Source organism: Pseudorca crassidens, chromosome 20 (genome assembly GCF_039906515.1).
Source record: "Pseudorca crassidens isolate mPseCra1 chromosome 20, mPseCra1.hap1, whole genome shotgun sequence".
NCBI classification, from domain to species: domain Eukaryota; kingdom Metazoa; phylum Chordata; class Mammalia; order Artiodactyla; family Delphinidae; genus Pseudorca; species Pseudorca crassidens.
Window position 1 is genome coordinate 10,124,121 of NC_090315.1, and position 25,022 is coordinate 10,149,142.

The 25,022-nt window shown below is 53.6% G+C and overlaps 1 protein-coding gene across 9 annotated transcripts in view; it reads left to right on the top strand.

Moving 5' to 3' along the window:
* ZC3H4 (zinc finger CCCH-type containing 4) overlaps positions 1–23,184 on the top strand; it is a 43,759-nt gene extending 20,575 nt beyond the window's left edge. For 7 of the 9 annotated variants that reach the window (XM_067718762.1, XM_067718763.1, XM_067718766.1 and 4 more), the window contains 10 exons: positions 908–1,062; positions 1,740–1,836; positions 1,943–2,082; positions 2,633–2,740; positions 4,327–4,438; positions 5,223–5,332; positions 14,061–14,425; positions 14,651–14,994; positions 17,828–18,079; positions 19,310–23,184. In XM_067718762.1, coding sequence (XP_067574863.1) covers positions 908–1,062; positions 1,740–1,836; positions 1,943–2,082; positions 2,633–2,740; positions 4,327–4,438; positions 5,223–5,332; positions 14,061–14,425; positions 14,651–14,994; positions 17,828–18,079; positions 19,310–20,829 — 3,203 coding nt within the window. In that variant the 3' untranslated portion in view covers positions 20,830–23,184. The remainder of the gene's footprint in view (positions 1–907; positions 1,063–1,739; positions 1,837–1,942; positions 2,083–2,632; positions 2,741–4,326; positions 4,439–5,222; positions 5,333–14,060; positions 14,426–14,650; positions 14,995–17,827; positions 18,080–19,309) is intronic. The other 2 variants (XM_067718764.1, XM_067718770.1) reach the window with 2 other exon arrangements.
* The last annotated feature ends 1,838 nt before the right edge of the window (positions 23,185–25,022 follow it).

The window sequence follows — 25,022 nt, forward strand, 5'->3', positions numbered from 1 at the left end:
GGGACGGTAACTGACAACTGGCGCCTCCTCCCCCAGCCTCCCATCTCCCATCACCTGACAAAGTGTGACTGCAGCCACGGGACTGCCACACCTCTGAACCTTGAACCTGCGGCAGTTAGGAGGATGATGGGGGAGGGCAGAGCACCAGCAACCCAGCCCGGCCTCTTAGAACCATCTCCTGCCAATGATATTTCCCAACCCCAGAGTGCTTCCAGAATTTTCCAGCCCAGCAGTTCTTAGCCCTGCTTGAGGCCCAGCTTGTTGTTTGAGTGACTGGTCATTCTTTCTTTCGGCGGTCTTTCTTAGACTCCTCCCTAGATAGGCCCTGCTCTTTGGGGAGATTCTGGACTAGCTTGTCCAATAGAAATATAATGCAAGCCACCATTCAACTACAAATTTTCTAGTGGTCACATTAGAAAAGTAAAAGGAAACATAAAATTAATTTTAACAACACATTTTATCAGTACATTCCAAATCTCACTTCGATATATAATCAAAATAGACAGATGTGACATTTTATATTCTCTCTCTCTCTCTTTTTTAATTAAGTTTTTGAAATTCAGTGTGCACTTTATACTCACAGTATTTCTTAGCTTGGCCAGCCACATTTCAGGTACTCAGTAGCCACACGTGACTGGTGCCTTTGTGTCAGACAGCGCCTCAGTCAGGGTAGTGTAGTGAGTGCTACAGCAGGTGTGTGTCCACGGTGCTCAGCTACCCCTGTCCAGGGGCCCAGGGACCATGAATCAGCCTAGAGCAGCCGGGAAGGCTTCTTAGAACAGGAGGAGGAGGAAATGATTGACCTTGGGCAGTCAGTGGGTTAACTTCTCTTCCGCTGGTGGGTCAACTTCTCTTCTGCTGGTGGGTCCTGCTTGCTCAGACACTCACTGTCTGAATCACCATGCAGGCAACCGAGGCCGTGGCAGGGGCTACCGAGGCCGTGGAAGCCGCGGAGGGTCTCGAGGCCGAGGCATGGGCAGGGGCAGCCGAGGCAGAGGCAGAGGCTCCGTGGGAGGAGACCACCCGGAGGATGAAGAGGACTTCTATGAAGAGGACATGGAAGTAAGGCTTTCTCCAGCTTGGGGTGGGGGGTGGGAGTGGGGGCAGGTGGCTGGTGAGCTGCAAGACTAGGTCTGTAAGACTGAGGTGGAAAGAAAGCATCAGATGGCAGGTTTATGTGTTTAGAAATGTTCATTTATTATTTGGAATAGAGAAAACCTTCCTGTGGTTCAGAATTGAAAAAGTACCAAAGGGTGAGCTGTCAAAAACATCTTCATCTCACTGCTCTCTCAGCGAGCGCCTTAGTTCCCATCCCTGAAGACAGGGTTCCCGAGGGTACTCTCGAAGCATTTAATGCCTTCGCAGTCAGTTGCCTGTTTAGTTACCTCCTACACACACACAAACGCGTGTGCGCGTGAGGAGAACTACCACGCTCACTGTTTTGTCCCTGCCCGAGAACTTGCCACGCTGCCCCTTGTTCTAGCTGCACAGCTGTCCCTTGGGAGCTGCCCAGTGGGCTGGGAGTCCTAAGAGTGAAGACTGTGACCAGCCGCCGCTTAGGCTGTGGCGTGTGAAGAGGGGGCACAGGTGTGAGTCACTGGGTTGCTCACTTGCTTTTCTGAGTTTGACATTGTCCCGAGTGTACAAAAAGGCAGAAAGGGGTGGAGTATATAGTTCAGGACATTGTTCATTGTTCGCCAAATGACACTTTACTGCTTCTCTTCCCTCCGGAATTCCAGTATGGAGAAAGTGAGGAGCCGATGGGAGATGAGGACTATGACGACTATTCCAAGGAGCTGAACCAGTACCGCCGGTCCAAGGATGGCCGAGGACGAGGTGGGCGGGGGCCACGAGGGGCCAGTCTGTGGGGCTCCTCCTGGCAGCTGCTGGCCTCGGGTCCTGGAGGGAGGCCTTGGGTTAACGCCGTTTCTCTCTTCTGCAGGGCTAAGTCGAGGCCGTGGCCGGGGTTCCCGAGGTCGAGGGAAAGGGATGGGCCGGGGCCGTGGTCGAGGTGGCAGCCGAGGAGGGATGAACAAGGGTGGAATGAATGATGACGAAGACTTCTACGACGAGGACATGGGCGTAAGTTGGCTCTTCATTCTGATCTGATGTTTTTACTCAAGGCTTCTTCTTGAAATCCGTTTTTTTCTTTAATGAGTTATCCTCCGAGGCTGGTCTTGTCCCCCTGCTCCCATCAGCCGTTCCCCGTAGGGCCTGTCAGCACTAATTATCTCTCATGGGGGTTGCGCTGCTGGTGAGACCCTCTGTTTTTAAAGGCATATCTTTGTAGCACCTGCAGTCACCTGTTCTCTGAGTCCCTGAGTTAGCCCTGGAGAGTTTTCCAGGGAGGCTCGTGCCGCCTCTTCTTGGAATGAATGCGGTCCCGCGCAGGTGTGTGGCGCGCGAGTCCGCAGCTGCCCACACTCCACGCTCCGGGGCTCAGACCCCACAGAGTTGGGTGCTGGATGGAAGCTGCTGGTCAGCACTCCTGTTACACGGGGGCGTGCTCATCCCTGCCAGCTAGCCTGTTTCACTTTCCCTCCCTCAGAGCCCGTCTCCACCTGGCCTGCACAGGCCCTCCCTACCCTTCCTCTTCATTCCCCTTCATAGTCACACTCTGTGTTCCTAACAGGACGGCGGTGGAAGCTACCGGAGGGGTGACCATGACAAGCCCCACCAGCAGTCCGATAAGAAAGGCAAAGTCATCTGCAAATACTTCGTGGAAGGGCGGTGCACATGGGTAAGGGGCCAGTTCCAGTAGTACCAGGGTGCCCAGAGCAGGGACACATGGGCCTCTGGGAGTGTTCTGGAGGCCACGCTCACTGGGGGCAGTGTTCTGGTGGGCTTGGAGTGATTGTCTGAGAGATGCCTGGAAGGCCTGGAAGACTTAGTTCACTCCTCAGAGTGACTGAAGAGCCAGGACAAGATTGGTGACACATCTGGGTTTTTTTGGTTTGGGAGGATTTTTTTTGGCCAAAATTTTCACCCAATCCATATGGCCTCAAACGTTTTGTTAGAATTGATGCTCATGCAAAGGTGTAACATATCCTGGTTGAGTTACTGAACTTCAGTGTTGGAGAGGGAATCATTAAGGCATCCAGACAGAAAATGTGGTCAAGGTCAGCCTTGACCTTCACAGCAGCATATAATGCCAGAAGATGGGCCAATGTCCTGAAAGTTCTGAAGGAAACGAGTATAATCCAGTGTTAGTTCAACCAGGCAGCTTTTTATTCAGGTATACAGGCAGCAGGCAGATATTGGCAAGCAAGTACCCAGGGAGTACTGCACCTGTGTACCTGTCTTAGGAAAAAATATTACTGTGTTTTAAACAAAAGTGTGTTTGTGTGTAAAATAGTCTTTATTATAGTTGCAATTCATATTATTTTTAGAAACTTAAAATATATATAAACAAAAAACAGTAGCTATTCCTAAGAGAATGGGGGGATGGGTATAGAAGAACAGTTTTTCTTTTCAGTTTACCTGGATGTTGTTTTGTTTGGATTGTACAATTTGACTACAAATAGCAGAAAACTCAACTCCACTGGCTTAAACACATAGATGTTTGTCTCTCAGAATAGTCTGGGAATTCCCTGGTGGTCCAGTGATTAGGACTCTGCACTTCCACTGCGGCTGGCATGGGTTTGATCCCTGGTTGGTGAACTAAGATCCTGCATGCCGTGTGGTGTGGCCAAAAAAAAAAAAGGTCTGGGGCGGGGGTGTGGGGGCATTACAGGGCTGGTACAGTTGTCAGTGGCACCATGGGGGACCCAAGTTCCTTCCTACTTTTTATTCTGGCATCTTTAAGAGTGGCTTTTGTCCTCATGGTTGCTTAATGGTTGCTGTGCCTCCAGGCATCACATCCAAGGGCTAGGAGGAAGAAAACTGTGTGAAGGGATTTTTTAAAAAATCAGGGCAGTATTGTCTTCCCTTGGGAGTTTGGGGTTCTCTTAGAAATTGGGGTTCTGTTAGAAAGGAAGAAGCATGAAACTGGATACTAGCAGTTATGCAGCATGTTAACAGTAAGTGAGTAAGAGAGGCGAAGGCAAGAGGAGGAAGAGTTAGAAAGAAGCAGTGAAAGGCAGCAGAACGGAGCCGGGAGGACTGAGGACATGGGGGAGGGAGGCAGGGGCAAGAGAAAGGGCCACACACTTTGGCAGAAGTTTCAGGTTGGTGGGAAACTGCATTTCTGTGTCTGCCTTTCCTGGGCCTCCTGCCCTTTCTGGGGTCGGGGTGGGGGTTTCTGTCGTTGGTCCCTGTGTGCTTCAGCAGTGACAGAGCAGTACTTCCTTTTGCAAACACCTTACCTTTTCACTGCTTCTCTTCCAGGGAGACCACTGTAATTTTAGCCACGACATCGAGCTACCAAAGAAGCGAGAACTGTGCAAGTTTTACATCACCGGATTTTGTGCCAGAGCCGAGAACTGCCCCTATATGCATGATATCCTTTGGTGCCCACATTTGATCTGATTGAGGATGCAGAGCTCCTTTTCTCCTTATTGGTAATAACAGCTGATCTTCACCACACTTTCGCTCTGTGTGCCAGTACTGTGCCAAGAGCTTTGCGCATCCATCTCTTAACCCTCACATCTGCCCTGTGATGGGTCTGCTCTTCCTAGTCTGCAGATGACTAAACGGAGGCACACACGTTATATGTTCCCTTTACATATACAGTTGACCCTTGAACAACATGGGTTTGAACTCTGCAGGTCCACTCAGATATTGTTTTGTTTTCAGTAGTAAATACTGCAGTACTACACGATCTGTGGTTGGTTGGATCCACAGATGCAGAACTGAGGGTATGGAGGACGGATTACAAATTATACTCAGATTTTTGACCGAGTTGGCGCCCCTAACCCCCCATGTTGTTCAGGGGTCAAGTGTACTCTCGAGACTGGCTTATACCATTGCCTGTTACCTTTCTGAGATTTTTCAAATGGCTGTGTAACCATGGGCAAATCGTTGAACTTTTCCCCTCTTCCTGTTGAGTGAGGATCTGAGGACACAGCCTCAAGGCCAGCGTGGTGGGGCTGGAAGCACTACGGAGTGGGGATGTCGAGAACCGGGGTCTCATCTTGGGTCAGCTACCAACCTCCTATGCAGCTCTGAGCCAGTCACTTCGCCTCTCTGGGCCTCAGTTTCCTTGTCTCTAAAACAAAGGGGCTTGGATTCTGTCCTTGGGTGGGTTTCATGAGGTGAGGCATTTGCCTTAACTTGCCGTGAACGTGATTTTCCATGTAAGTTGTACCACACGACCGGAAACTGCATCAACGGCGATGACTGCATGTTCTCTCACGACCCCTTGACCGAGGAGACCAGAGAGCTCTTGGACAAGGTAATGTCCAGGCTGACAGCAGCCGTAGCTAATGGGGACCAGGAGGTACGCCTGCCACGGGCCTGGCACTGCAGCCCGCCTGTCTGGCCTCTGTGCGGGACCAGAATCCGCAGTTGCATTGATTGGAGCTGGGCCATGTTTAGGAGGAAATGGGGACTGTATACTCTGCAGGGAGAATTGAGGTGATCACACATGTGTCTTCTCTCCGGCCGGGACGGTTTTCCCTGGAGGGGCGGCTCCCTAAAAGGAATGTTGCGTGGTGTGTCTCCAAACATACCTTGTGATTTCTTAACTGTCCTTTAGAGAGAGCCCGTGGTATACAAAGAGGAGGTGAGACTTCGGATGGGTTCTGTTTTTGAATTATTTTTTAAGTTATTTGTATTTTTTATTTTTGGCTGTGCTGGGTCTTCATTGCTGCACGTGGGCTTTCTCTAGTTGCAGTGAGCAGGGGCTACTCTTAGTTGCAGTGCGTGGGCTTCTCATTGTGGTGGCTTCTCTTTTTTGCGGAGCACGGGCTCTAGGCATGCGGGCTTCAGTAGTTGTGGTGCCTGGGCTCTAGAGCGCAGACTCAGTAGTTGTGGTGCACGGGCTTAGTTGCTCCGCGGCACGTGGGATCTTCCCGGACCAGGGCTTGAACGCGTGTCCCCTGCATTGGCAGGCAGATTGTTAACCACTGTGCCACCAGGGAAGTCCCTGGATGGGTTCTGTTTTGATGGAAGGGTCAAACGTTTCTTTCCAAGTCTTAAGGGTTCTTTTATATAGTAGAAAAAGTATGGGGCAATTGGAGGCTCTCACGATGGGGAGACTTCCTCAACAGTGAGGTATCAGGGATTCCTTAGCAGCCAAATGACATTTGAAACTCATCCTCATGTCTGTTGTTCTCCCTGAGGAGTCAGGCTGAGGACTTTGGGGCCCCCGGTTCCTGTCCTTGATTTCCTGACATCCATCACTGGGTGAATGTGTGCGAGAACACATGTCCTTTCACATGAAGGCTTTCCTGCCTTCTCTCTGGTTCCCAGAAAGCTTAAGGAGATTGGCTGTTTTTTGAGAATGGAAAGAATCGGGGCCTCAGCCAGGTTCAGGAATCCACCCACGCGGGCCGGGGCTGCCTGAGGGGTTGAGGGGAAGCCCTGCACAAGCAAAGCAAGAGAACGTCCACTCCTCATTGGGAGAGCATTCATGGAGAAAGTTCTCATCTTTGCCAGGCCCTTTGGCCTGTTATCCTAGGAATAGGGTTTTGTAACTGGTAGCTGTCTAGAATCTGTGAGTCATTCACAGGGTAAGGAATGGGAAAAGTCATGGCGGTTTCATTTCTCATTTGAAGAACTAAACAATCTCTGACTGAGGACTGCCCCCTGCTGGTGGTTCAGAGTTTGCTCTCTAGACCAGTGCTGTCCAGTAGGAACACCACAGAGCCACAAATTTAAATTTTTTAGTAGCCACATTAAAAAAGTAAAAAGAGGTGAAATTAGTGCTACCAGCATATCTTATTTAACCCAGTATATCCATGTCCAAAGTACCACTTCAGCAGGTAATAAATGATGAAATAATTACGATATTTTGGGGTTTTTTTTTTTGGTACTAAGTCTGAGGAATCTAGTGTTTATTTTCTGCTTATAGCACCCCAGTAGCCACACATGGCCAGTGACCACTATATCGGACAGCACAGCTCTAGACACCCTAATAAAAACTCAAAGCAAATCAAGGTGGCACGTTTCCATTTCTGGTCACAAACATTTTGAGATTATCAGTAACATCCCCTATCTAAAGTCAAATCTTAGTAGGTTAAAAATGAGTGTTGAACCTGGAAAAACCATTCCAGAATCGAATTTGGGTGGTCAGAAAGTAAAACTTGAACCTTTACAATGGGCCCAGAGTAACCCTGATAAACGTGTGGGGTCAGCCATTTCCTTCTGTCCTGGACAGAGTTGCAGCTTGATCAACTAGGGCTGGGGCCTGAGGCTCCTGGGCAGCCCTTGGGTCCAAGCTGTGGTGCCACTTAGGACAGGGCCTCGTCATCCTCTCTTGAAATGTCTGTGCTCTCTCTTCCACCCTTTTCTTCAGCTTTATTTTCTTGCTTCTTGGTGATGTTTCTGTCTGTCCAGATACATCAGCTTCCAACCATCCACTCTAGGTTTGAGACATGCCTGCCTTTGGGGCTGTCAGTGACTGTAACGTGAGAGTGAGTGGCAAGAATAAGGCAAAGAATTCCCTCCACCTAGATTCCTCTGTCAGCATTATTTTGCCCCATTTGCTTTATCACTTTGCTCTCGTTTATTTTTTTTCCTTGATCCATTTGAAAATAAGTTGCGTACATTATGGTTCTTTACCATTAAATCCTTCAGTTACCGTTTTATACATATACTGTTTTATAGTCAGGTTTGTCAAGGTATAGTTTGTATCCAGTCTAAAAAAAAAAAGTGTCCCTGTTTAGTTCTGTTAATTTTTTTTGGCTGCGCTGGGCATCATGCGGGATCTTAGTTCCCCAACCAGGGATCGAACCCATGCGCCCTGCAGTGGAAGCGCAGAGCTCTTAACCACTGGACAGCCAGGGAATTTTCCCTAGTTCTGTGAATTTTGACAAACACAGAGAGTCATGTGACCACCTCACAGTCTAGGTAGAGGAAATTCATTCTTTCACCCCCAGAACCCCTCCCCTTTTGTAATCAGTGCCTCTCCCATTTCCAGACCTTGGAAACCACTGATCTGTTTTCTGTCCCTGTAGTTTGCCTTTTCAAGAAAGTCATATAAATAGATATATGGTATGTAGCTTCTAAACGTGTGTGCAGTTTATATAGCCTTTTTTTTTTTGTTTTTTTATGAATTTATTTATTTTTAAAATTTATTTGTTCACTTTGTTGGGTCTTTGTTGCTGTGCGTGGGCTTTCTCTAGTTGTGGCGAGTGGGGGCTACTCTTCGTTGCGGTGCGCAGGCTTCTCGTTGCGGTGACTTGTTTTGTTGCGAGCACAGGCTCTAGGTGCGCGGGCTTCAGTAGTTGTGGCATGTGAGCTTCAGTAGTTGTGGCTCGTGGGCTCTAGAGTGCAGGCTCAGTAGTTGTGGCGCACGGGCTTAGTTGCTCTGCGGCATGTGGGATCTTCCCGGACCAGTTCCCCTGCATTGGCAGGCGGATTCTTAACCGCTGGTCCACCAGGGAAGCCCTATAATAGCCTTCTGAATCTGCCGTCTTTCATTCCGAATAAGGCGTTTGAAATTCATCCACATTGTTGCAAGTATTGATAGTTCATCACTGTTTGTTCTTGAGTAGTACTCCACTCAGTGTGGATGATCTGAGATTGTTTATCTAGTCACCAGTTGAAGAACGTTTGATTTGTTATCAGTTTGGGGCAAAAGCTTAGATTTTTTTTTTTTTTTTTTTTTGTCCGTGCCGTACAGGATCTTAATTCGCCTGTAGGATCTTAGTTCCGCAACCAGGGATTGAACCCGCGCCCCCTGCAGTGGAAGCCCAGAGTCTTAACCACAGGACCACCAGGGAATTCCCAAAGCTTAGAATGTTTAACAAATGGACATGAGCTTATTTCTTATTTCCTTGGCCCATGAACCTTGGCCACATGTCTATGTGTATCCGCAGGTGTGGCCGTCCTTTTCCATTGAGAGGATGCCTTTGACTTTTGGAAGCCTGGGAATCATTCAGAATCAGTCCTGGCGGGGGAGGTTGTGGGACCCAGCAAGGCCCTGGTTGTGTGGTGTGAGGGAGCTCCTTGCTTCAGAGAGGCCCAGGAAGGGGCGCATGGGTGTCTCTAGGGATAGATGTGCCGGAGGACTGCCTGGATGGTTTGGGTTCAGCTTTTCAGGGTGGGGTGAGGTGTTGACATTTCCTGTGTATCTTATGCATCAGTGTTCTGGGCTCTGATGCGATTCAGCCCCTGCTTTTGAGGCAGCGCTTGTGGCCCAGTGTGGGTGGCGGGTAAAGAGATAAGTGCAGGGAGCTGGCTGTGTCCCTCGCGGGAGTCCTCGTCGGGGTGTCGTGGGGTCTGCGTGAGGGGTGGGGGGGCGAAGTCCTGGAGTGGGAGCCCACCGTGAGGTGAGATTTCTCTCCAGCGTGGAATGAGTGTGGAAGCCCCAATTGTGGGGCACAGTGGGGAAGCAGAAGTGATGGGACCCAGGGAGGTGAGTGTGAGAGAGAGGGTGCCCGCCTTGCCTGGGGACCAGCGATACGCTCGTAGGGGCTGTCCTGTGGGCCAGTGCTTCAGTTCGTTTGGTCATTGAGTTCATTGCATGGCCCAGTGTGCTGAGCACCGTGCCGGGCCAGGGATGGCAGTGGAAGGATCACCTCAGCCTCTGTCCCCCGCACAGGGGCCATTGGCTGGGTGTTCCCGAGTGCTGAGAGGTACAGAGATGTGTGACCCTAGTCTCGGGGGCGAGGGGAGTGTGGCGCATTTGGTGTCTGGACCACGGCATCCCCTCCCTGGATGGGGAGGAAGTTGTGGTCAAGTTTGTTCCTGTTTAATGAGGTATAACGTCCTCCTTAGGTTTTGCCTACACCTGAGGGCATTCCATTGAGAGGAGTTGGCAGTGCAGGGCTTTGGCTCTGTGACTGGAGGCTGCTCTGCCCGAGGGGGAGTGAGTGCAGAGAGGCTGGGGCAGGGTCCCTCTCAGAGAAGGTGGGGCCCGGGCCGGAGGGCGGGGCTGAGCTGGGCAGCAGCTCCTGGGTGGAGTTTGGGGGTGGGGATAAGAGAAGGGAGGGGTGTGGGGTCCCCCCCCTCACAGCCCAGCTAGTGGCCTGCGGAGGAGCAGGAGGTGCATGGAATGAGGTGTGGCCAGATGGAGATGGTACCCATAGCTCTGGCCAGAGAGGTGGTGTGGGAGCCCCAGCCGAAGGTGGGGAGGTGGAGGGGCAGCGGAGCTGGGAGGCAAACCCAGAGGAGCACCAAGCAACCGGGTAGGCCCGTCAAAGCCTTAACTCCTTTAGTCCCCTGTGCCCCACCCTCTGGAGCCCAGGGAATGCAGGGGAAGGTGCGCTTATCTGTTTCCTTTGCTCATTTATTTAACAAATGTGTGGTCACGCCTGCTTTGTAGCAGGCACTGTTCTGGGCACCGGGGACGCAGTGGTGAGGAGACAGGATCCAGTCATCAGGTAGACGCCGATTACACACTGGGATCGGGGCAGTGGAGGGAATGTGCAGGGAGCCCAGAGACCCTCAAACAGGCTGCCATGGGGGGAGGCTCAGTGAGGAGGTGACACTCGCTGGCCCCAGGTGAATAACAGGCAGGAAGGAGGGGCGAGGGAGGCATGTGCTGGGCTGGGGTCACAGTGCGAGCAACAGCTACAACACGGTTGAGGGACCAAAAGGGGCCAGCTGGCTGGAAGGGAAGCGGGCGGAACGTGGGGCAGTAGAGCAGTCAGGGCTGCCTCTGTGGCTGCGGCCCCTCCTCCGCCCCCGAGAGCCGTGCTAAAAGACACCACGAGGTGCGGGGCTCTCTCAGCACAGCTAGTCTCGGGCAGCGTTTCCCACACTGCGGTGGACACGTGTGAAATGTGGTCCTAGTTCAGCGGGTCCCCCTGTGCTGCTGGTCCACAGACAAACCACACCTTGAGTAGCAGGGCTCTAAGGGAACAGATGTTTTCCACTGATCAGACTTCCAAGTTTTCCGTCCCCTTTGAAGCCAAATTCTTCTTGGACTCTGCATCCCTGGGTCCACATCCTGTTGCTGATGGTTAGGAGAGAGAAAAGCTGGGAACTGCCTGACACCCGCTGGGAAGTCCTGCCTCCGCCACCCACGCCGCCACCACTGTCCCTGGGCGGGGGAGCAAGAGGAGGGGTTGTCTTGAGCAGCGCTGAGGCTGAGGCGCCGGGGCGTCTCAGAGCCCCCGTTAGGGTCCACTAAGGCATGTGTGCCGAGGTCCCCAAGGCCACCTGGGCCCAGGTTGGACAATTTGCTGGGGAGACTCCCAGGGCCGAGCTGGCTGAGATTTAACTCCAGTGAGTTAAATCAGGTAGACGCCGATTACACACTGGGATCGGGGCAGTGGAGGGAATGTGCAGGGAGCCCAGAGACCCTCAAACAGAATGCACAGAGGAAAGGCAGGCGGTAAAGGCTGAAACCAGGCACCAGCTTCCAGGAGTCCTCGCCCCCTGGAGTCACACGGGACGTGTATAACTCCTCAGGTTGTGACACAACGCGTAGAACGCTGTCCACCATGGGCGTGCAGTAGAGACTCAGTCAGTGCCCAAGGTTTTTATTGAGGGCAGCCTCTGCCTGGCATGTACCAAAATCCCAGACGCCCAGAAGGAAAAGGGGTGTTCCGCAGAAAGCATGGTGTTTGTGCAAACGGTTTGGACACAGTGAGCCCCTCTTAGCAGTCAGGGAATCCTGGGAACCCTCTCGAAATCCAGGTTCCCAGGCACCAGCCAAAGGCCAACATTGCAAGCTGGCCTTCCAAGAGAAGCAGGCAGGCCTGCAGTGTTAACTTCTGCCCAGGATCCTAATTGGTGAGACGTTCTGCTTGAATTCAGACTTTGGAATTGTCCATCTACCCTGTAACAGGCCTTATGGTGGGCCCTGCGGGTCTTGCCCTTGTGGAGTTGGTAGTCGTCGGGCCAGGAATAAACAAAGATACAACTAAATGTAAAATCTTACAGAGCTTGGGCAGTGCTTTCAAGGGAGCTGATGGTGTTCCAGTAGTAAATACAGGAGACCTGGCCAGTCACTCTGAGTTGACCTTTAATAAGAGACCCCAGCAATTGGGGGATACGGAGCCATACATTAAGAATGGAGGGGAAAACGAATGCCTGGGGAGAGGCCTGGTCCAGGCCAGGACCCTGCTGGGGAAAGAGCTTAGCTGTCCGCAGAACTGAAACAGAGCTGGGTGCTTAGGGTGGAGGAGTCCGCACACCATAGAAGGAAATGAAGCTTCCAGGGTGCTGTGAAGTCCTCCCCAGACACCCAGCCCTGCTGTCAGGCCCTGTGGGTCCTCGTAAGTGACTGGGTTTTGATTACAAGTGCGGTGAGGCGCCCTTAAAATTCAAACAGAACAATGAACTTTTTTTATATATAAATTTATTTTATTTTTATTTATTTTTGGCTGCGTTGGGTCTTTGTTGCTACACGTGGGCTTTCTCTGGTTGCGGTTAGCAGGGGCTACCCTTCGTTGTAGTGCATGGGCTTCTCATTGCGGTGGCTTCTTTTGTTGTGGAGCACGGGCTCTAGGCGTGAGGGCTCAGTTGTGGTGCTAGGGCTCTAGAGTGCAGGCTCAGTAGTTGTGGCTCACGGGCTTAGCTGCTCCGCGGCATGTGGGATCTTCTTGGACCAGGGCTTGAACCCATGTCCCCTGCATTGGCAGGCAGATTAACCACTGCACCATCAGGGAAGCCCAGAACAATGAACTATTAATCAGCCATGAAATAGATAAAAATAGATTAAAAAAATAGATAAAATAGATGATACAGCTACAACATGGGTGAGCCTTGAAAATGTCATGCTAAGTGAAAGAAGCCGGTCACGAAAGGCCACAATGTTATAGGATTTCGTTTCTGTGAAATGTCCACAATAGACAAATCCATAGAGACAGAAAGTAGATTGGTGGTTGCCAGGGGCTGGGAGGGAGCAGGGCATGGGGAGTGACTGCTTAATGGGTATGGCGTCTTCTTCGGTGGTGTTAGAACTAGATAGAGATGGTGGTTATACAGCATCGCGAATGTACTTAATGTCCTTGAATTGTCCACTTGAAAATGGTGAAATAGTACGTTGCATGTGTTTTGCTGCCAAATAAGACTGGCTCCCCTGTCAGCTGTTCACCGAGAAGGGATGCGGCAGTGGTATGGGGCGATGACTTTTGTGCCAGAGAGGCTTTGTGGTCATTGGCCTTATGCTGTAAGGCAGAAGTCCCCAACCTTTTTGGCACCAGAGACCGGTGTTGTGGAAGGCAGTTTTTCCACAGACCCGGTTGGGGATGGGGGATGGTTTCAGGGTGATTCAAGCGCGTTGCATTTATTGTGCACTTTATTTCTGTTATTATTACATTGTAATATATAATGAAATAATTATACAACTCACCGTAATGCAGAATCAGTTGGAGCCCTGAGCTTGTTTTCCTGCAACTAGATGGTCCCATCTGGGGGTGATAGGAGACAGTGACACCCAAAGTGTGTTGCTTATGTCCAGTCTGCTCCGTAAGATGCAGGTTAATTGTCACTTGCCACTCACTGATAGGGGTTGTTTTTGTTTGTTTGTTTTTGCATTGATAGGGTTTTGATATGAGTCTGTAAACAACCGATTTATTATGGTCTCTGCAGTCAGACCTCTCTGCTGATGATAATCTGTATCTGCAGCCGCTCCCCAGCGCCGGCATCACCGCCTCCGCTCCACCTCAGATCACCAGGCGTTAGAGTCTCATGAGGAACACGCAAGCTAGATCCCTCGCATGCGTGGTTCACAGTAGGGTTCGTGCTCCTGTGTGAATCTAATGCCCACGCTGATCTGACAGGAGGCCGAGCTCAGGCAGGAACGCGAGCAACGGGGAGCGGCTGTAAATACTGACGAAGCTTTGCTTCGCTTGCCCGCCTCTCACCTGCTGTGTGGCCTGGTTCCTAACAGGCCACAGACCAGTACCAGTCCGTGGCCCGGGCGTTGGGTACCACTGCTGTAAGGGCCTTGGGATATTGAAGAGCTATCCTCAGCAAATTCAGCTCTCAGCCCCGGAGGAGTGCATTCCAACCCGCCTCCTCCCCTGTCCTTACTCTCACTGTTTTGTCCTTCTGGCCCGCAGATGTTGGCTGATGATGCAGAGGCAGGCGCTGAGGATGAGAAGGAAGTTGAGGAGCTGAAGAAGCAGGGCATCAACCCCCTGCCCAAACCTCCCCCTGGCGTGGGCCTCCTGCCCACCCCGCCCCGCCCACCTGGCCCTCCGGCCCCGACCTCTCCAAATGGCCGGCCCATGCAGGGTGGCCCCCCGCCCCCGCCCCCGCCCCCGCCTCCACCCCCTGGCCCCCCTCAGCTGCCCATGCCCGTGCATGAGCCGCTGTCCCCACAGCAGCTGCAGCAGCAGCAGGACATGTACAACAAGAAGATCCCCTCCTTGTTTGAGATCGTGGTGCGGCCCACAGGACAGCTGGCTGAGAAACTGGGTGTGAGGTGAGTGCCTGGGGGCTTTTCTGGGCTCAGCCAGGCTCCTTTGTGCCAGGGCCCTGTGGCCTGGAACCTAACCAGGCCAGCATCCTGCCTCTCTCCAAAGCCCTCAGTGGCCTGGTCTGGAGCCCTCTGTTGCTCAACCATGAGCAGGCCTCTGTGTCTCCTCAGGGATGTGGCTGCCACCCTTCCTCTGCAGCCCTGCTCACGGGCACCATTTTCTCCTTCCAGGTTCCCTGGACCCGGAGGACCCCCAGGACCGATGGGCCCTGGGCCCAACATGGGACCCCCGGGGCCGATGGGGGCCCCGATGCATCCTGACATGCATCCCGACATGCACCCGGACATGCACCCGGACATGCATCCGGACATGCACCCTGACATGCCAATGGGCCCTGGCATGAATCCTGGCCCGCCCATGGGACCTGGCGGCCCTCCAATGATGCCCTATGGTCCTGGAGACTCCCCACATTCTGGAATGATGCCCCCCATCCCACCAGCCCAGAACTTCTATGAAAACTTTTACCAGCAGCAAGAGGGCATGGAGATGGAGCCAGGACTCATTGGGGACGCAGGTATGCAGGGCTCAGGGTGGGGGCCAGCCGGGGCTGCTGGGGTCTGCACAGTGGAATGTAGTCAGGAAGATTTGGTTTTTCTTCCTTGGTCTGAGTCTTTGAAAACATGAATCCAACTCCATCTCTGTCCCGTGAGTGGTTGAACGTTTTCAGTGACGTGGGATTCACTACCCTGTTGAGTCTAGGAGGAGTGTTATGATTACCATCACTATAACTTATTTAATTTCTGTAAGTTTTGCTTGGTGTGTGTGGAGTGGGAGCTTGGGAAGTTAGAGGGATGGGTGTGGAATGGTGTTGAACTTCAAGGCTGAGGTGCCCTCAACCAAAGCGGCCTCCTTCTGGGGTGGTTCTTGGCTTGGAGCTGCCTTGCGACTCTGCTTGTTCTGTCCCCACACTGACCATCTTCCTTCCTCCTTTCCTTCCTTTCTTACAAAACGAGAACATGTGTTGGTAACAAACTAAACGTCCGACAGTTGGGTGCTTGGATGACAGTGCCGCATCAGTAGGAGGCGGTGTGCAGCCCTCAGAAGGATGAGATGTGTCATTGCTGCCAGGGGCCAGGCGTGCTTCTAGGTGTGGGGTCAGAGCAAGCAAAGCACGTAGTCCTTGCCTTAACTGCATTTGAGTGGAGGGAAACCGACAGGAAATGTGTAAACAAGGTCGTCAGCTCGTTTCGGCATTGGTCATTGCTGGCGGTGAAATGGGGCACCGTGTGAGGGTGATGGGTGGAGGCCGGGCCTGCTGGGTGCGTCACAGCCAGCAGAGGCCTGTCTGAGAGGTGAAGGCGGGGAGGGAGTCGTGGGCTTGGCTTAGGTGGCAGCTGCAGCAGGTACGGAGGCCTCAGCCAGTCACCTTGTTTGTGGAAAACAAAGGTGTCTGTGTGGCTTGGAAAGGGAGGACAGGGGAGAGAGAGAAGTCCCAGCACACAGGACCCTGCGGGCCATGGCGAGGTGGACTCGGTGGAAGAGTGACGGGGATAGTGGAGGAACACAAGGGCGATGGATGCTAGTAGGGGCCGGAGGGGAATCTTGGAAGCATGTGGGCTGCCCTTGAGTCGCCCTGGGCAGAGGTGAGGTGGGTGGCAGCCGGGAGAGGACAGGGAGCAGCAGGGCTAGGTTTAGAGTGGAGCCATAGGGCCAACGTGACAGGGTGGCAGGGGCGGGTGGGGGTGCCAGCTGCGGGGCAGAGGCGCTCTGGGTGTTCATGCCGAGCCAGGTTGGGGCAGGGCAGCACTTCTGCTTTGGCCACATTAAGCACGAGGTGCCCGTTTGACAGCCATGCAGACATCAGGAAGCTGACCAGGCTGAAGGTCAGTGTGAGAGTCTTTGGCATCTCAATAGTGTTCAAAGGCATGAGAGCAGGTGTTTGGGGCAGGGTGCTTGTTCTCAAGTGAGAAAAGCAGGCGACCTGAGGGGGCTTCCTCCCCCTTTAAACAACGTGTATGAAACATGCATGGAAAAGGTCTGGGTGGGGAAGAAAACCCGAAAGTCTGTCGAGCTGATAACCGTTGGTATCTCTGGAGTAATTCACTCTAATGCCCATATCATGAAATCTACCTTTTTAGTACTATTCAGTTGTTTTTAATATATTGAAAATAGCAGAACCGTCAAGTAATTCACTCTTGAATTCCGTGCAAGGGGGACTGGGTGGGACTGTTGTTTAAGGAGTGTCCCCAGCTCCGAGCCAGGGTGTGGCTCAGAGCAGACTCGCCCATCAAGTTCACATGTTATGAAGTTCAGGGGCTAGAAGAAAGTGACCTTTCACTTTTTGCTTTATACACTTTGTGTATGACATATTTGCATATTTAATCACTTTAATCCTGAAAGTTTCCTTTAAGTTACAGATGCACTCTCTTGGTAGCGCTGGCCACGTTTTGGCTGCTCAGTAGGGGAGCCACATCACACGGTGCAGATAGGGGATATTTCAGCCTTGCAGAACGTTCGCGCGCACAAACACAAGTCTCCGGGCGTGTCGTTGAAAATCTGCCCACGGTGTTCCCCTCATCTTTGGCTCTGACTTGGGTAGCATTTGTGAAGGGAGGTGGCTAATGCCGGGCGCCTGCCCGCCCTTTGAGAATGAAGGCAAGCCCTTCCGCCTTGTGCTTCCTAGATGCTGTATGGGAGAAACACCCCCACACCCCGTCCCTTTAAATGCAGCAGCACGCTCATAAACGTTTGTGGAGTTAGGAACCCATAAAGGGAGGAGGAATCACCCGTCAGCCTCTGGGTGGACATGTAGCCATAGCAACATTGTGGTGTATTTTCTTCTCTTCTTTACTAGTCTTTGTTTACCATGGTTGAATTCATATTCTGAGCTTACTGAGAGATTAGGGTGTGTTTTTCTTTATTGATTACTTATTTATTTATTTAAAGAAATCATAAAATTAATGCTCATCAAGAGTAATTAAGACAGATCAGAAATGTGTGGAGTAAAAAGTGAAAGATCCCGCAGCCCCTCTCTCCTGTTCTCATCCCCAGAGGGACTGTTTTCTGTCTGTCTTTTCAAAGCCTTTTCTTTGTGTTTTACAAACATCCGTACGATGTTCCGTCCTGTTTTCACCTCATGAGCATTTGCCCATGTCACTAAGCCTCACCGTGAACCCCATTCTCAGTGGCTGCATCCTAGGTGGGACCCTCCCTGCCCCCATTGGCTGCTCCGCCCTCCGCTGCTGGGCTTTCCGTGGGGCCCCTCCTGGGGAGGGTAGGAAGGGACGGGCTACACATTCTCACCCATCGCCATCAGGGGGTGGTTTTCCAGTTAAGGGCACGGGTGGGTCGGAGTTGGTGCCGTGAGGCCCTTCCCGACATGAACCCTCGGTTCTTCCCTGCCACAGAGGACTACGGGCACTACGAAGAGCTGCCGGGGGAGCCTGGGGAGCACCTCTTCCCCGAGCACCCTCTGGAGCCTGACAGCTTCCCTGAGGGAGGGCCCCCAGGCCGGCCGAAGCCGGGCGCCGGTGTCCCTGACTTCCTGCCCTCGGCCCAGAGGGCCCTGTACCTGAGGATCCAGCAGAAGCAGCAGGAGGAGGAGGAGAGAGCGAGGAGGCTGGCTGAGCGCAGCAAGCAGGACCGGGAGAGTGAGGAAGGCATGTGTCCTCCCCAGGGGCAGGGGCTTCCCTGACGGGCGCAGCCCCCCGGGCCGCCGTGCAGGGCAGAGGTGGGGAGCACCTAGGTCGGGTTTTGTGTCAGAAAGGGACCTGTGGCCGGGGAGGACCCCTGCCCAGGGCTGTGAAGCTGCTGGGGCTGCTGCATGTCCCTGAGAAAATTAGAAGTTGGGGCTGCCCTTCTGTGTCGTGGGGTTCGGGAGAAACCCTGATCCCATTGAGGAGGGAGGTGGGCTGGTCCCTGGAGGAGACAGCAGGCAATACGGTTCACCCCCTGCACCCTTACAGAGGAGGCTGTAGGGAGATTCTCAATCCCCGTTTCCCAGATCATGTTCTCGGGAAGCCAACAGATGAGAGCTAGTCATCGACATAAACCAGTAATGATCACAGGCACAGCTGCCAAGTCTCAGGTGCTGTGCAGTGACCTGATGGTATCCACCCCAGGGTGAAAGGGGGCGGACAGAAACGGTATGTAGAACCTGAAGCCAGAGGCCATGGGTGGCTCTGACCAGAGCTGAGGAGCAAGTGGGACAGTGAGAACAGGGGACAGCCCCCTCCCCTAGGGGCTCCGGTTGCACCTGCCTAGAAAGTTGGACATGGGCTAGCTTCTGAGTCTGCCCACCTGGCCCCGCCTCTTATCAGCTGGTGACTGCCCTGCCCTGGGTCGCGGAAACGTTTTGAGGGGCCTGGGAGGCACGTGTCTGTGAGCCCCAAGCGCAGTGAGAGCCAAGGCAGCAGTAGCTGCTCACAGGCACTCAGAGCCAGGCCTGCCGTGCTGGGGCCTGAACCTGCCCAGGAGGTGAGGAGGTGGCGGCAGAGCCCTGGACTCGGAGTCTGAGCTCAACCCTGGCTCCGTCCCCTATCTTATGGCACTGTCTGTGCCTCTGTTTTTCTTATCTGTCAAATGGGCGTGATGATAACGCTATATCCTGGGTGTTTGTGACAAATAAGACAAAGTACTTAGAATGGTGCCTGTACGGGGAAAGGTCCATAAACGACAGCCAGAGACCTGCCAAGCTCGGTGCTTGGCCTGCCTGAGCTCACTGGCTCTTCGTGGCATCCTGTGCTGGGGATGGGGTGTTGTAAGAGAGGAGAAACTGAGGTTCTGAGAGGTAAGAGGCAGGGGAGTGGGCTGCCATGGGATCCAAAGAGGACTGGTGGCAGATGTGGTGACCACTCACCCTCTCCCTGCTCCTTTCTGCTTTTTCTCAGGTGACACTGGAAACTGGTACTCAAGTGATGAGGATGAGGGTGGGAACAGCGTCACCTCCATCCTGAAGACCCTGAGGCAGCAGACGTCTAGCCGACCCCAGGCTTCTGTCGGGGAGCTGAGCAGCACTGGGCTGGGGGACCCCCGCCTCCAGAAGGGACACCCCACGGGAGGGCGGCTGGCTGACCCCCGCCTCAGCCGGGACCCCAGACTTAGCCGCCACGTCGAGGCTTCCAGCAGTTCAGGCCCAGGTGACACAGGACCCTCTGACCCTCGACTGGCTCGCTCCCTGTCTACCCCCAAGCCCGAAGGCGGCCTTCATTCCAGCCCCGCAGGCCCCAGTGGCTCCAAGGGGTCTGGACCACCCCCTGCAGAAGAGGAGGAAGGGGAACGGGCCCTTCGGGAGAAGGCTGTGAACATTCCCCTGGACCCCCTCCCTGGGCACCCACTGCGGGACCCGCGCTCGCAGCTGCAGCAGTTCAGCCACATCAAGAAGGATGTGACCCTGAGCAAGCCGAGCTTTGCCCGCACTGTGCTCTGGAACCCTGAGGACCTGATCCCCCTGCCCATCCCCAAGCAGGATGCAGTGCCCCCCGTCCCTGCGGCCCTGCAGTCCCTGCCTGCCCTGGATCCCAGGCTGCACCGCACCACCACCTCGGGCCCCCCCAACCCCCGGCAGCGCCCAGGCACCTCTACAGATCCCAGCACATCTGGCTCTAGCCTGCCTGACTTTGAGCTCCTCTCTCGCATCCTCAAGACTGTCAATGCCACTGGCCCCTCGGCGGCCCCTGGCCCCGGTGACAAGCCCAGTGACCCTCGAGTGCGGAAGACACCCACCGACCCCCGGCTGCAGAAACCAGCAGACTCTGCTGCCTCCTCCCGGGCAGCCAAGCCTGGCCCCACCGAAGCGCCCTCTCCAGCTGCCAGCCCCAGCGGGGAGTCCTCCCCGCCAGCCACCGCCCCCTATGACCCCCGCGTGCTGGCAGCCGGCGGCCTGGGCCAGGGCAGCGGGAGCGGGCAGAGCAGCGTGCTGAGCGGCATCAGCCTCTACGACCCCAGGACTCCCAACACGGGTGGCAAAGCTGCAGAGCCGGCCGCTGATGCAGGCATGCAGCCCAAGGGCCCTGAGGGCAACGGCAAGAGCTCCGCCACCAAGGCCAAGGAGCCCCCATTTGTCCGCAAGTCTGCCCTGGAACAGCCTGAATCGGGGAAGTCTGGGGCAGATGGGGCCGCAGTCACGGCCACAGACAGGTACAACAGTTATAACCGGCCCCGGCCCAAGGCCGCTGCGGCCCCCGCCGCTGCCACGGGCGCCCCGCCAGCAGAGGGCGTCCCGCCCCAGCCCGGCGTGCACAACCTCCCGGTGCCCACCCTCTTCGGGACCGTGAAACAGGCACCCAAGACGGGCTCCGGAAGCCCATTTGCTGGCAACAGCCCGGCCCAAGAGGGTGAGCAGGACGCTGGGTCCCTGAAAGATGTTTTTAAAGGCTTTGACCCCACTGCCTCCCCCTTTTGCCAGTAGTGTTAAGCCGGAGTCGAGCGCTCCCTGCACCCCACCCTTCCCAGGGCAATATTTAAGGGCAGCAACCAGAGTTGGGGACTTGGGGGGAGGGGGGAGGGGGTCTGGGTGTTCTTTCTTTTCTTTTTTCCTATTCTTTTTTCTTTTCTTCCCCCACCCTCCTTTTTTTTTTAAAGTAGTACTTTCTTTGAAACATATAAATTGTATATAACTATCTTTAACTTCTGGTCAGTGCTGCGGGGCTCCTAGGCTCCCGCCAAGAAAACCTACATGTGCATGTGTACAGTTGCGAGTCCCCTGGGCCTCAGCCCCAGCTGGCACTCCGCCTGGCCTGGCCAGGCCTGATTTTCAGGGACTTCTTAAAGGCTGGGGCCCCAGTTTGGTGGCTGGGGGTCTGGTGGGTTTTCTGGGCAGAGCTTGGCCCCTCCCCCCCATCCTACCCCCCCCCCCCCAGGACAAAGGGAACAGCAGGCGTCGAGAAGGCACTGAGCACTGCTCACCCTGTGGTGCATGAGCAAGAAGAGACGGAGCCGAGATGGTGGGAAGGACCCGCATGGAAGCAGGTCTAGGCATTTCTGCGTCTCCTCTGCAGTGTGCAGGCCATGATGACCCGCTTCAGGGGCCAGCGGAAGTGAGAAAGTGTCAAGACAGAAGGAAAAGAGAAAGAGCCTTCGGAAGCTGCCTGGGCCGGGAGAAACAAAGTCCTTTTCCACTGCTGTCTCATCTGGATTCACACACCGGCCTCCCTGCCATCCTCCGTCCAGAGTTCATCCCAGAGCAAACCGGCGCCCTCCAGCCTGTGACAGGAGACTCCGGGTGAGAAATGGACCTGGAGTCGGCAAGGCTGGTGTGGCCAGGAGCTGCCTGCGAGAGGCAGAGCACGCGCTTTCCGTCAGCTTAGCCCATCCCGTCCTGTCGTGTCCCGGCCGTGCCTTTCCCCCTCGTGCTGGGCTCTGTCCTGGGCTCAGAAGGCAAAGTGCCCAGTGAGCCGGCCCCGGCCCTCTGGGGACAGCTCAAGGATCCATGGCACGGCCACGCCATCAGGCTCCTGACAGAGGGATCCCTGGGTGGTTCTCGGCAAAGTGTTTTGCTTTCTCCGCTTTCTTCACATCTCCTTGCACCATATTTTTAGGGCCTGTGGTTTTGGTGTGTTTGGTTTTCTTCCAAGCTGACAGGTGCATGGGTTCGAGGCGTGTACAGAGTTGGATTTGTGGATACTTCCGGGAGGGGGCCTGAGGACACGGTGGGAGACTAGCCAGGGCAGGGTGTGGGCTACTGGGCCCTCTCCAGGAGAGGGACTGGGACCCCCACTGTGGGCAGGGGCCATGGGACCCAAAGCCTGTATCCTGCTCTCCTCATCCGGCTGAGCCGGGAAGGGAGCATAGATGCCTGCCCGGGCTCCGCCTGACCTCCCCCAAGACCCTGGCTGAGGTCCCATCCTGTCCACAGAGCCCCAGAGAAGGCCTACCCCGTGGACGTGGCCTGAGGGGAACCGGCGAGGCTTGTGCGGCCGGGGCTCCCTCCCGCCTGTGTGCCGCTACTGGCCGGCCGTCTTCTGCCTTTTTCCTCCTCATCCCACCGTCTCAACCACCTCGCTTAAGGGCCCTGACTCTTTCTTACTAATAATGAGGAAACATGGTGTCCCAGCCAAAGGGTTCCCCCTCCCACCTCCTCGGGGTAGGAGGTTAAAGAGGGTTCAATACCAAACGCCCTGCCCCAGAAGAGAAATAGTCTTTGAGTTTGGGGCCGGAAGCAAGGGCGGGAGAGGCAGTGCGCCATGATCAGGTTGGTTTGGTTTGTCTTTGTGTCTTTTTGTTTTGTTTTAAACAATCATCAGTGAGATTTTTCTTCAGCCACCAGTGTTGGCCTTGAAGCAGAGGGCTGCAGCCCGTAGTGTTTGTAAAATAAGAAAGAATACACAGTGTGGCTGTGGTTGGGTTTTTTTTTCCCTCCTTTGAGAATTTTTTTTATAAAAGCAAAATTAAATACTTTTTTAAAACTGAAATCTGTGGATGAAATAGAAGCTGGAACCCACCTCTTGGAATATTCAGCCTAAGAACCTCATGGGACTATGAATTCACCTGAAATTTTCATTTGCCATCAGGCTGAGCTTTTAAAGAAAAATTGTTCTCTAACCAGGATTGTAACAAAAGTGTAAATACTATTTCAGAGTTGAAAGTTGATGGTGCAAATATGTATATAACGTACTGTATTTTTACAATGATCGTCGCATGACTCTATTCCACCCCTTTTTGTACTCCATATCTGTCTTCCAGAAACGTCACCTGCCCTTTCTCCTGTGGTCTCTTAATCCAATAATTGTATTACTGCCATTAAAGGATGCAGTTATTTTAAAAAGCCTGTGGGTCTTGTTTCTCCGTGCTGCCCCCACCATCCCTTGTCCCAGAAATGACAGGGCGGGGGTGAAACCTTGAAACCAGGGTCTCTTCTGAGTGGCCAGTCCCAGGGTGACATTCATGATGACACTGTGGGAATGGTGCCTCCCAACAGCTTCAGCTTCCCTTAGCGGCTGACGAGCTGACGACTGCATTCCACAGTTCTTGAGCTCTGGCTCCGGGCCAGTCTCGGCCTTTAAGGACACAGGTGGCCCACACAGGCATGGTCCTGCCCACCGCACAGATCACAGAAGAGGCCAGTGATGAACTCAGGACAACTGGGCTGGCTGCTAAGGATGAGAAACGGGAGCCCTCTAACTGCTGTAGACTGTGTCACCTCGAAATTTATATGTTGAAACCTAGTCGCCCAATGCAATGGCGTTTGGAGGTGGGGCCTTTGGGAAGTGATGAGGTCAGGAGGATGAAACCCTTACGAATGGGGTTCGTGCCCTTATAAAAATGAGACCCCCACAGAGTATCTCTGCCCCTTCCTCCATGTGAAGATGTGGCAAGAAGACAGCCATCTGGGAACCAGGAAGAGGCTCTTCACCAGACAGACGCTGAATCTGCTGGCACTTGATCTTGGACTTCCAGTCTCCAGAACTGTGCTATTTTGTTACAGCAGCCCCAGCGGACTCAGACATTACCTACTTGTTAACCAGGAGTCTTCTCCGGGGAAGCCGCAGTCGGCGAGGGTGAGAAGGGAGCAGGACTTGGCCTGGAGAGTAGCCATGTGTTCTTTGGACTTCCTTTGGTTTCTGTGTTTCAGTGGGCCTCTTAATTTTCCATGACTGCCATATAAATTATAGAAGCCAAGTGGTTTAGAACAGGAACTTGGAGGGGGGCGGGGGAACAAAACAAAACAAAAACAGGAACTTGCTACATTACAGTCCTGGAAGTCAGAAGCGTGACACATCTCACTCCATGGTTGCCAGGGCTGCCTACCTTTCTGGAAGAACAGGGAGATTCTGTTTACGTGCTTTTTTCAGCTTCTGGAGGCCACCCACCCACCTTGCCTCGTGGCCCTCTTCTGTCTACAAAGCCAGCAACGTCACATGTCTCTGGCCCTTCTTCCATTGTCACATCTTTCTCTGGCCACAGCTGGGAAAGGTTCTCTGCTTTTAAAGACCCATGTGATTAGATTGGGTAATCCAGGATCATCTCCCCATCTCAAGATCCTTCATCACATATGCCGAGTCACTTTTGCCATGTAAATTACATATTCATGGGTTCTGGGATAAAAACATGGACATCTTTGGGGAGCTGTCCTGCCCTTTAATTGGGATCCTGGGTATTTCTCAGAGCAGGGTTCTCACAGCCCTTACGCTGGTTGCTGGTCTAAGCAGGTGAGCTCTAGGTCTCTGTCAAAAATTCAGGGTTCAGCCTTTGAATTTCTTCTAATTCATCCACATTGAGTAAGGATGATTTCACCTGTAACTCAGAACTCCAGCTCAGAGACTTCCGTGGTGGTTCAGTGGTTAAGAATCCGCCCTCCAATGCAGGGGACGCAGGTTCGATCCCTGGTTAGGAAACAAAGATCCCACATGCTGCGGGGCAACTAAGCCCACGCGCCACGAATACTGAGTCGGCACACTCTGGAGCCCACGTGCCACAACTAGAGAGAAGCCCACGTGCCGCAAGGAAAGTTCCCGTGTGCCGCAACTAAGGCCCGATACAGCCAAAAGTAAGTATTTTTTTAAAAACCCCAAAAAACACCAACTCAGCTGCCTTAAACAGGCAGGAGTTCATCATCTTAGGTAAGAAGGTAGGGTGGTTTCAGGGTTGGTAAAAGAGTTAACT